The sequence below is a fragment of the Pseudopipra pipra genome, chromosome Z (assembly GCF_036250125.1).
Source record: "Pseudopipra pipra isolate bDixPip1 chromosome Z, bDixPip1.hap1, whole genome shotgun sequence".
Classification (NCBI taxonomy): Eukaryota; Metazoa; Chordata; class Aves; order Passeriformes; family Pipridae; genus Pseudopipra; species Pseudopipra pipra.
Window position 1 is genome coordinate 62,244,770 of NC_087581.1, and position 12,015 is coordinate 62,256,784.

The 12,015-nt window shown below is 38.9% G+C and overlaps 1 protein-coding gene across 1 annotated transcript in view; it reads left to right on the forward strand.

The window, feature by feature from the left end:
• LOC135407079 (atrial natriuretic peptide receptor 2-like) overlaps positions 1-11,285 on the forward strand; it is a 38,356-nt gene extending 27,071 nt beyond the window's left edge. The window contains exons 14-22 of the mRNA XM_064641805.1: positions 92-196; positions 1,145-1,264; positions 2,129-2,222; positions 3,014-3,101; positions 3,855-3,994; positions 6,552-6,704; positions 7,623-7,721; positions 10,080-10,171; positions 10,715-11,285. Coding sequence (XP_064497875.1) covers positions 92-196; positions 1,145-1,264; positions 2,129-2,222; positions 3,014-3,101; positions 3,855-3,994; positions 6,552-6,704; positions 7,623-7,721; positions 10,080-10,171; positions 10,715-10,864 — 1,041 coding nt within the window. The 3' untranslated portion in view covers positions 10,865-11,285. The remainder of the gene's footprint in view (positions 1-91; positions 197-1,144; positions 1,265-2,128; positions 2,223-3,013; positions 3,102-3,854; positions 3,995-6,551; positions 6,705-7,622; positions 7,722-10,079; positions 10,172-10,714) is intronic.
• The last annotated feature ends 730 nt before the right edge of the window (positions 11,286-12,015 follow it).

The following is a 12,015-nucleotide window of genomic DNA, read 5'->3' on the forward strand; positions in this document are numbered from 1 at the left end:
GTGATATAAGTAATGATGGTAATACTAATATAATTTCAATGGCTGGCACGAAAACCCTAATTTCAACATTGTTTAATCCCCTTTACTCTAGAAAGATAGTATGCATTCAGCTGAATATTTTTGGTGCCCACCTTTGTCAGAATTAATTTCAGGAAAGGCTGAGAATTCTTGCCCATGTCCCACAGATTACATAGAGGTAAGTAAGATATAATATTGTGTACAAAGATTCTTTACTGAAGTGAATTTATGACATGTCCCAGAATTTTTATGGCAGTATGTAAATAAACCAGAAATCAAGAAGTACTCCTCAAATAAGGAACAATGAAATTATTTAATATCCTTAATTTAAAAAAAAATCATTGTGATAATGAAACATTCAGTTGTTCTCTCCAGTTGAGGGTGTAATAGGTTATGGTTTTAATATTTAATAATTGATTTTTGTGCATTTTCCTTTTATTATAAAGTGTTGAATTCCATACATATTTTATGTCAGTAATATCCATTTAGCTTACTGGCAGAGGGCTTTCAAATAATGAAGTTTCTGTCTCAGGCAAAGTATCAGTTTGGTTTGATTCTCATGCAACAGATCTGTGTGTTCGGTAGCCTCAAACTGCCTGATAAAGTACACCTTCCCCCCGCCTCCATTTACTTAAATTAGAGCAAGATTATGGTGTCCTTATTTCAGTTTAAGTGCAGTATAACTGACTTTGATGGTTTGTAGCAATCTAAATGTAACAAACTTCTCATTAGCAGAACTGGATTTTAGCCGGGAGTTAACATTATTAAAAGAGTAGTTGAGTTTTTAATCTTTTGTGAGTTTTGTGTACAGAGAAGTCCTCTGAAAACTGTATGAGTTCACCAGCACAACACTATCTTAAAACATAAGACAAGAGCTTAAGTAGTGTTCAGCAGAAGAAATGTGTGTATCTAATTCATGATTTCCCACAGCAGCATTTTTATGAACTAACATCCTTTGTTCAGCAAAAACTTGTAGAATTCCACAGACCTCAGTATACCTCTGACACTTTTCACCAGCTGCAGATGACTGGTTTGTACAAAAAAATAATAGTATTAATTTAAAAACTTCCTGTGCTTGGAATGATAAAAGGCTGTTTGCTTTTGTCACTCTTTTTTCCTTCTGCAGTTAATCAGAAGGTGCAGAAAAAATAATCCATCCCAAAGGCCTACATTTGAACAAATCAAGAAAATGTTGTACAAGATGAATCCCAATAAAGTTAGCCCTGTTGACATGATGATGACTCTGGTAAATTTAGTTTTTTATTCCAATCCAAGTTAGTCTGCTCACTTGCAATCGCTTTCACCTCTATCCTTCAGGTTTGTTTTTTGATCTCATACCCCTTGTTTGGTGAGAAAACCCAGTTATTTGTTCGTCTCTGGTCAGCTAATTGTAGCTGTAGTTCTGCTTGAGACACAGCTTTCCTTCTCGTTCAATTTCTGTCATTTTTCTTAACTTTCTCAACTTCTTTGGGGCTGAACACTTTCTTCAGTCAAATGTTGTTTGGTGTTTAATGTGCTTACAGGATACTATATTCCCCTTTTCCCATGACTCAGTGGTCTTACAGCACCAGGGATATAGAATCCCGGCATGCCACAAAGAGCATGTTTACAGATGCATTTTGAGCAGAGTATCTCAAGGCCATGAGCAGAGAAAGGAGATTTCTGTTCCCACAGCCTATTACCCCACACAGAAGGATATAAGAAAGCAAAATGTAGACTAGCATAGACTAGCAGGATAGTTTACAAAACAACATAGTGAGCTTTTGATGAAAGTCTGAGACTTAGATACCTTTTGTTTTGGTGAGATTTTAATCCATCTCTGCAGCTTGGTCTCTGCATTGGATTAGACCCCTAAAGTTTACAATAACTTTGAAAAGTCTCAAATCAGCTTCTGCTGTCAAGCAACAATCTCAAATCTAGATTCATAAATTTACCTAAGGGGAAACTTAGATCTTTGGATTTTGTAGAAAAATTTTAGGTGTCTTAGACCTGCACCTTTTCTTATCTTGGAGTATTTTCCAAGCAGAATCATTCAAATGCTTAAATCATATCCAACTATGAATCTGTTTCAACAAAAAGATTATTTTATGCAATTCTCTATGTTATTTAGATGGAGAAATATAACAAACATCTGGAGGTACTGGTTTCTGAGAGAACCCAGGATTTAATGCATGAAAAACAGAAGACTGATCGTCTATTGTATAGTAAGTTATAAATACTGGATATTCTTCTCAATAATAATTTTATTTCAGCTGTCTAATTACAAACAGAAACCCTTTGATAAGTCATTATTTAGTAGCAAGGAATGAATATAATTGTTACTTTCAAAGTTGGAAAGATATTTACCTACTTTCTATACTTCCCCCCTAGAAACCAGTACACTCCTCTGAGAGGTATGACCCCAGAATCCATAGTGCTCTGACTTTGGATTTACATGGCAGTCCTGCTTAGTTTTAAATGTTGGGGAATTGCAGTTGGTTACTTTTGATTGTAGTGTATCCTCTGGCATTATGCAAGAAAAGAGGCATAGAGGAACGGGAGTACACATATGAGAGAGAAAAAAAAGTGTGAAGGTGCAAGACAGGAGAAATAAAGACAATTTAAAAAAAAAAAAAGAGAAGTGATAGTAAACAAACCTAACACAGGTAGAAAGCACTAGCAAAGAGTTGGCATGGAAGGAATTAGTAAAATCCCAAGTCATACTATTAAAATCTAGCCTTATACTTCCTTGGAAGTATAGATTTGGGGTTTTTTTTGGAACTAAAAGTTATGGGCCATCAGAAATATCTGGACATGTTATCAGTGAGATTACTGTGAATTCTGACATTACAGCAGAGCAGATTTTGATGCCAAACTGTGCTTCAATCTTTTTAATATTTCATATTTCTAATATGAAATTTCTAATAATTGCTTTTCACCTTTAAACAAGCATGTTATGTTTAATGTGTGATTTTACCATGTCAAAAAAGTAACAATGCACTACTTTCTACAACAGGTATGTTGCCGAAACAAGTAGCAGATGATCTCAGGCAGGGAAAACCTGCACAAGCCCAAAGTTACTCAAGTGCCACCATCTTTTTCAGGTAAACAAAAATGAAAGATAAGACTAGAAATGACTCTTACTGAAGAAACTTCTAGGCTTCTAGTGGAGGTGAAGCTCCTAACCAAGTACAGAATTTCTATCTAAGCTGCCATCTATTGTACCAGCTGTCTCTCCAAAAGAGTGTTTTCCAAAATTCTCACACCATATCAATTTTTAATTATAAATACTTAAATAAGCAGTGAGATTACTGTGGAACTCTAACGTACAGCAGAACATTGCTTTACATGTGTTACTCATGCATGAATGTATATTTGATAACATAGGCCTAAGTAAAGACTCCAGCATTTAGCTGTGTAAAGAAAACTTTTCTGTCCTTGCAGTCCACATGGATTTACAGTTTTAAATTTTTATATGTGCATGAAGCAACATATAAATGGCATGCCTTCACTTGTCACAAATGAACAGATATCAAATTTCCTTTTTTCATTTTTGCATAACCTAAAATTGAAGACTACTTAATCTGTTGCAGATTAAAGTCTATCTGTAAAAACAGTTTACTGCATCGGTAAGCAAAAAGACTTAGGTCAGTCTGTCCTTTTTGAATGGAAGGAGTCTGCTGCCAATTTAAATAAATTAAGAAAAAACTATTCCATAAGATCCTTAGCAAAGGAAATACTGAAAAAGAGAAGTTTGAAACAGTTCCAATGAGAAATTATTACTGTGTGTTTAGGTTTACCAATCTGCAATGTTTAAGATGGTGGATGAGTGTGTTCTTTCTGTTGTGTTTTAACAGTGACATTGTTGGCTTCACTCAGCTGTCCAGCAGCAGCACACCGTACCAAGTGGTAGATCTCTTGAACAAGCTTTATACCACTTTTGATGAAATCATAGATAACTATGATGTCTATAAGGTGGAGACAATAGGAGATGCCTGTAAGTTCCTTGAGCTATGGACAATGGTGGGGCTTATGGGACATCCAGGCAGAGACTAATTTGATGACAAGGAAGAACAGATGAAGGAGATTTGGAAAGCTTGTTACCAGTGAGAAGACCACATAAAGCAATAAGGAGATAAGTCCTACCTACCAGAGCCCCTGAAAACTTAAGGAACATTTTCCTGCATAACTTAGATCATTTGTACAACTGATGAGTGTTGTGGACAGGAAAAATTAATTGAGTTAAATACCAATGATGTTTATTTGGTTCCTATGACCTCTAAGGTCTGACTTTAAACCTTAGCAGCAGATTAATCAAACTGGCAACTTCTATATCCAGCCTAAACCTTCCCTGACACAACTTCAGGCCATTCCCTCAGGTCTTGTCACTGGTCACCACAGAGAAGAGAGCAGTGCCTACACCTCCTCTTCACCTCATGAGGAAGTTGTAACTGCAATGAGGTCTCCCCTCAGCCTCCTCCTCTCCAGGCTGAACGGACCAAGTGCCCTCAGCCTCTCCTCATACATCTTCCCCTCAAGGCACTTCACATCTCTGTTGCCCTCCTTTGGACACTCTCCAATAGCTTAATGACTTTCTTATATTGTGGCACCCAAAACTGCACACAATATCCAAGGTGAGGCTGCACCAGTGCAGAGCAGAGCAGGACAATCCCCTCCCTTGACTGGCTGGCAATGCTTTGCCTGATGCCTCCCAGGACAGGGTTGACCCTCCTGGCTGCCAGGGCACTGCTGATTCATGTTTGTAACATATGTTACAGAGGTATAGCCAGAAATGCCAAGACAGTGGAAAGAATTCAAAAGTTTATTTAGAAGGCCAGAATATGAGAAACTTACAAATATCTCACAGTGCTTATTGCAGCACTGGCCCCAGGAAGAAAAAGGCAGACCTCCTGTTCGCTCCTGGGCTTTATCATCGCTGGCCCCCTCGACTCTCTGCGGGCCACAAGGGCCCTGTAGCATTCCTGTAAATGTTATCTCTCTCCTCTCATACCTCAGAGAGAGAGGCTGAGAACTTCTCTTCTTATGAAGAGAGGGGGAGAAAGTGTTGAAACTGCCTTTGAGAAAGAGTTACCTTTTAGGCAGAAAGCCTTCCTAAGCAAAACCTCTGTCTCCTCATAACAAAATCTTCCAGAAAAAAAAGGGTATTCTACCCTCACATGTTCATTTGTCATCAACCCCCAGACTTGCTTCCAGAGGGCTGCTCTCCACCATCTCATTCCCCAGTCTGTAGGAACACCCAAAGTTGCCCCACCCCAGCAGTAAAATCAGGCACTTGCTCTTGTTAAATATCATACAGCTGGTAATTGCTCAGCCCTCTGATTTGCCAAGGTCTCTCTGCAGGGCCTCCCTGCCTTCGCGGCAATTTACTATCATTGGCAAACTTACTTAGTATCCCTTTGAGTCCTAGATGCTGAAGAGCACAGGGCCTAAGACGGAGCCCTGCAAAACCCCACTAGCAACAGGTCTCCAGTGTGATGTCACCCCATTCACTATTATCCTCTGTGCTGGATCCATGAGCCAATTCCTCACTCACCACATGATGTGTTTACCCAGCTGTGTGCTGGACGTTTTATCCAGAAGGATCCTGTGAGAGACAGTATTGAAAGATTTACTGAAATCCAAAAAGATTACATCAACTGGCTTCCCTTACTCAACTAGATCAGTTGTCATAAAAGGAAATTAATTTTGATAAGCAGGACTTTCCTCTCGTGAAGCCATGCTGGCTGTAACTGATGACTGTGTTGTCTTTCAGGTATTTTTCAGTAACTCCCAGAATAATCTTCTCCATAATGTTATCAGGCATTGAAGAGAGACTAATGGGCCTGTGGTTTTCAGGGTCATCCTTCTTCTCCTTATTGAAAATTTCGACAACATTTGACAGCTTCCAGTAAGCTGGGACATCTCTAGATTTCCAAGATCATTGAAAAAGCATTGAGAGAGGTTTCACAATGACTTCAGCCAGCTCTTTGAGTACTACTGGATGAATCCCATCAGGCCCCATAGATGTACAGGGATCCAGCTGGAGCAGCAAATCCCATATAAGTTCAGGGTTTAGTGGGAGTTTATCATTCTCACAGTCATGATCCTCCAGCTCAGCACTCTGGGACCCTCAGAGCTCATCATCGGTGTTCAAAGCATAGTGCGGGAAGCATAGGCCACTGCCTCTTTTTATAATAGCTCCCCAAAAACAACAGGTACTGAACAGCCATGTTCCCACTACCTGTTCCATTTCAAGCATTCTCAATGAAGGGATGAAGGGAAAAAGAAAGGGTTGGAGGGGATAAATCCTGTGTAAAAGTGAGAAGGAAATACAACGTTTTTCAGAGCTAGGGTAATTACACGCAAGGGCAAGTTGCCCTTGCCTTTGTTTGTTTCTGGCTTTCTCTGCTTAGGAGGCACAACTGTGCCCTAGGATATGACAGAATTTGGCTTCTGTTTGTTTGTTTGTTTGTTCTTTTTGTTTAATTTGGACAACACACTTTGGTAAGTCTGTGTAATGCCAAACATTAACACAGTTGCATTGTTGTGTTAAGATATGGTGGTTTCAGGAGTACCCAAAGAGAATGGGATCCTTCACGCCGGTGAGATTGCAAGCATGGCTTTAGACCTCCTGGATGTCTGCAAGACTTTTAAGATCCCACACAAGCCCAACACCCTTCTAAAAATAAGAGCAGGAATCCATTCAGGTATGTTGAGAGGGCTGCAAAGGTGTCTTCCTCTGGCTCAACAAATACTTCTGTAGTGGCCATTTTATCTCCATTAGGAATTTCTTCATAACTTCATTAAGAAGCTAATTTCTTGATATGAGAGGGAATGCATCATAGAGGTCATCTCAACAGAATAAATTATTGGATACATGGAATATTTGTAACTCAATGCAGAATACAAGTTTGGAAATATTCCATGGTCCCAGTGCCATTGCTGATCCAAGTGAGAACTGCCCTTCTGTGTCTGTTGCTTGTCCTTTTCAGATGTTCTCTTCTCAAAACTGTGAGTTGTTTCTTGACTCATTGATCTAGCCTTTGCTCTCAGAGTCCCAGCTCCCTGATCTAATCTGATGTGTGATAGCAACTGCTTCTTGTTAGATCGTCAGAGTTGGACCTATCCTGTGCAGCCCAGCACCTGCCAATTAAATGATCTCACCAAGATATTATATCTTCTATTTTTTAAATCAGTTGGGGCTGACATGAAGGAACCAAAATTTTCATTTTCTGTCTTCAGCAGGAGCAGGTTGCTTCCTGTTCCTGCCTTTCCATGTGATAATGATTGTTATGTGTGCAACTCCTATTGACAGCATTCCTATCCCATTGCCCCTGAAAATATGTTGAAATGGGGTTCTGCAGATGTCTTAATTCATGCACAACATCTCCATCACATCACCACTTCCCCCACTGTTCTCCTTTGAGGACTTTTTGCAATTCCCCCCATGGTTCTGGAATCTATGTGTAAGATAGATGTGTAACCCATGTAAAGATGATACCGACACACAGTCTTTGACTGGTTAATGAATGAGATATAAAGTAGTGTAGTAAGCAGCCATAAGGCTGTATGACTGATTATGTGATTTATAAATACGAAATGCTTTATTTTATTTTTCTTAACAGGGCCAGTCGTAGCTGGAGTTGTTGGAACCAAAATGCCACGGTACTGTTTGTTTGGAGACACTGTGAACACAGCTTCCAGAATGGAATCTACCAGTGAAGGTAATAAGGAACAAGCTGCAGGTGGGGTTTTGATCATCCTTGCATGAGTTCTGAAAAAATACTGTGCTGAGTTTTGAGTCCTGACCTATTCAAACAACTGCAAATCCTGTAAGAAGGTTCTTGATTTCTGGTTCCAATCTGCCTATGAGCAAATTATGACAGTGATATTCTCTACAAAATTTTTGTAACCAGATCCCCTTATTCCCCAAGTCTTAGAAAGGGATTTTTGTCGCTGTGAAGTTCTCTATGGTAAAAAAAAGCAAGAATACGATAAAATGAGAGGCTCGATGTTCCTATTTGTACCTGGCACCCTGCTGAATTTATAGCAAAAATACTTTCATAGCTCCTCTCTTTTGCTGATAAGTTTCTCTAATGGAGAACACAAGCAGTGGTAGGACACATGGGAGCTGTGTCTGTCTAACTGGTATAGAAGATTTTGTATATGTCTTCCAGCAAAGAGAATAGACAGAAATTTCTAGTGATTAAAGTGTGGAGATATTCTCACCTTCACTTCTTCCCAGGACATAACAGTTTAGTTTGCCTGCTTCATCTTTAGCCAGTATGAGCATTTGAACCTCACATTCTGATATACTTTAGCCCAATGAACAAGAATTGGGAAAAAAATAAGAAAAGAAAGGGATTCAAGGTCAAAGGACCTTGATGGCTTTTTTCCTTTCATTCATGAAATGAAGGTGAATAGTTTTATGGCTCACATTGCAGTGCATTGTAAATGTATGTGAACTAGGCAAATACAAGTTTTCTTCAAGTTTAATTTCATGACAAAAGAGTGATGCTTTCAATATCTATCAGGATCCACTAAAAACAAGGCAGAAAGGCAGTGGAGTGGTCCTACGTGATGGTTTTGAAGATTATCTTTGGGATTTGAGAATTACGAGGGTCTATTCCTTCCCACTATTTTATAAGTTTTTCCAAAGAAAATGCCAGCCTGAGTGCAACGCACATAATTTCATTTTCTTTCTGCCAGTCTCCCAGATAACTCCTTTCTTTCTCCTCCTCCTTTCAGGCTCCTTGAATCATCTTCTCAGACCCACCTTAAAACTAATGCCTTCAAAATCTACTTCCTTCATTCTTCATAGTTCATCATTCATTATTTTCTGTATGTCAGTCTCTTTCTCATATGGTACATCAACACTGCAAACCTATATACAAAGGCAGAGCTTTTTATCTTTCAAGCCTTTATTTTATCTCCCTCTTTCTCTGGCCATGTACCTCTGAGGATCTCAAATTACATTACCTTGTTTTCACCCTAAGTTGGTTGCTTTAAAATAGAATCATTATTTACTAGAAATGTACACAAAAAGTGCTGTCACCTGGAATCTGAGTTCTAGTGCCTTGTTCTCAAGCAGGATGACAAGTTAAAATATTATGTACCTACTGCAAAGAATATTTTTGAGATATATATCTATATATGTTGAAACACATATTTCCTGATCTACAGGGAGTGTTCTGAGACTTTAAAAAAAAATTTAAACAAACAAATGAAAGTGGATATTATAAAACTGTTATTTTCTGATATAAGAACAATCACTAAGACAATCTTAGACAGTACTACCATCAATCTGGAATCTTTTTCAAACAAAGTAGCATAATGATTTACTCTCTGTCACTGATTGTTACAGGCAAAAAACCCTCAAAATGAAATAAAAAAAAAACAGTTTTGGTGGTTTTTTTGTTTGTTTGTTTGGGTTTTTTTTTCAATTTTTAAAATTTTGGCAAAATTTTACTTTCTGGCAAAAGTAGTATTTCTTCTATCTGTCGTCTTCTTTGGTCCTTTCCCATCATCTGCAGAGGGCAAGGGAGGTGAGGTTTACATGGAGGTAAAATCTCAACTAGGAAAAATCACATTGTAAAAAAAGTTGTGGAATTATGGTAATATCATCCTTTCCACCTGTCTTTATTAACAGGTTTGGAGTCAGAGCAAGGACTAAGCTTCTCTGATGTTTAGACTTTGCTGAAAATTATATGTGCAAAGAAAGAGCTGGCTCTTTATTGACTAGGAGATAAAACTATATACAGTTTTCTTCACCAGATTAATTGGATGCTCATCAGTAGCACCAACCAGGCAGCTGCACAGAGTAAACAAATACTATTAGATGCAGAAAATGAAGAGTAGTGTTTGTTGACAGCCACACACTTGTGGGATGCTCTCACAGACAGACCAGGATACTGGAGCTTGTGAGTGAACATTTCAAATAACAGAGGAATGACAGCAGAGACATGAAAAAAAACAAGGGGGAGTTCACTAACGGTTCTTGAAATCTTTGGTACACATTGTGGGGTGGATCTGTCTTAGACGTTTAAATTGTTTGATAATATGACAACTATTTCTCTTTCCAGCTCTTAAAATACAGTGCAGTTCAAGTGTATACCAACTGTTGGAGCAGATTGGAGAGTATGTGTTAGTATGCCGTGGGAATTTACAAGTCAAGGTGTGTATGCAACATCTATGCTCAGCTTTTCAGAGAGGAGAGTGTGAAAGAACTCAGGAGTCCCTGAATTTTAACCCATGCAGTCCTTTATGTCTTGCAGTCCTTTATATCTCACAGTCCTTTAGTTAGACTAATTCCTGATCTAAAGAAAGCACGTTCAAGTATTAAACCAGAACCAATTAAATGGTTTGTTCATGGAACAACTCTGATAAGTCAGAGATGAAGGACTTAGCCAAGCTTGGAAGTCCTGCATGGCACATTCGAAAAAAAGGTCATTCAGAGACATCACAAACCATCATGTGAGTGCTATAAGAGAACTAACATACTTGTGCGCCCAATTTTGGATGGGACTTCAAAGAATTGTTTTAATTGATACTGCTGCCATTATCTTTTAAGGGAAGGTCTTATGCCTCATTTTCTCTGTATGTAAAATCGCTGACAGGCACATCAATCCCTTTTTGGGACTTCTTTTGTACTGTAGTAAAAAATTATTTCATAAATGATGGATATTATTGTAACCTCATGACTGATTTTCTTCCTTAGGGGAAAGGAGACATGGTAACATACTGGCTTGAAGGTAAGAAAGCCTCTGACTTCCAGAAGACAAACACCAGCACTTCTGTGACTCCTCAAGATGCCAACAGAACTTCATACACTTTGATACCAGGCGTACTTTCCAGTGATACTCTCTGAAGTCCTGCTTACTAGCCAATCACTGGCTCCAGTATCCATTCTGGTTTTTGGCTTGCTAGATCATTCTGCTGAATTAGAAAATTAGAAAAGAGGTAGCACACCCCTTTGGCCTTGTGAATGTATTAGCTCAGATTTCATTCACAGGTGTCTCTCCTATCAGTGGCACTGAAAACACAAAAAAGCAAAAACTTATCTTGGGGAATAAGCTACCAGGAATACATACAGCTACCAGGGCAGAAGGTAGCTCCCTTTTGTGTTGCTTCTTGATTAGGTTTTGCTGGGTAATCCCCTGCCAGCAGCCACCATGACTTTGAGATCTGCTGTCCAGACATTCCAACCTGTAAGCTGCTCCCACAAGAAAGAAGGAGACAATGCAGTATTGTAATTTAGTGGTACAATAAACCTTGTGGTTGTGACTGGTTTTGTGCTGTGAGAGTGAAAAAATGAGATGTGTGCTGTGTGAGAAAGCAAGGTCCATGGAAAGAGGGGGATGAAGCAGAGCAATGGATACAAATTGAAATGAGAATTTGTGCTCCTGCTTCCATTTCATCTCCATTGTCTGGAGCATAGAAAAAATAACAAAGAAAGTCTGGTGTGTCTCCATACAGTCAATTTCTAGGGACACCCGATGTCTTGATACAGAGATCTTGAGATCTTGGGAGGGAAACTAAAGACATTGTATGCTGCTGTTAAACAGACTAAAGTTCACTACAGCTGCCCTTGTCCTTGGCTCTTCTGGGATTTCTCAAAAAAACAGCTCTTAACATTAGCTAATGTTATGTAGTTGCTTTGACTAATGTGGCAATGGACATGCTATTGCTGGTTAGCTGTCTGTGAAATCAGGCAGCCCTCTGAGTCACTGAGTAATCTAGGACACAGCTTAGAAAAGGTCATTCCTGAGCAAGCATTTCCTGTAAAGAGAGACCTATTCCTACTAGTGGAGTAATCTGTAGATGAGCATGATTCTGTGAGCACTGCACTAGTAGACTTCCTTTAAAAACTTACCATTTAGGGTTAATCTATTTTGAAGAGTTTAGCCAGCTCCAGTTCAACTGATTAACAAACAATCTAACAGGACTAAATACATGAAATAGAGAGAAGAAGGATGCAAAGCAAGGAACATAGACATAGCTGATTTTGGCACATGAGAG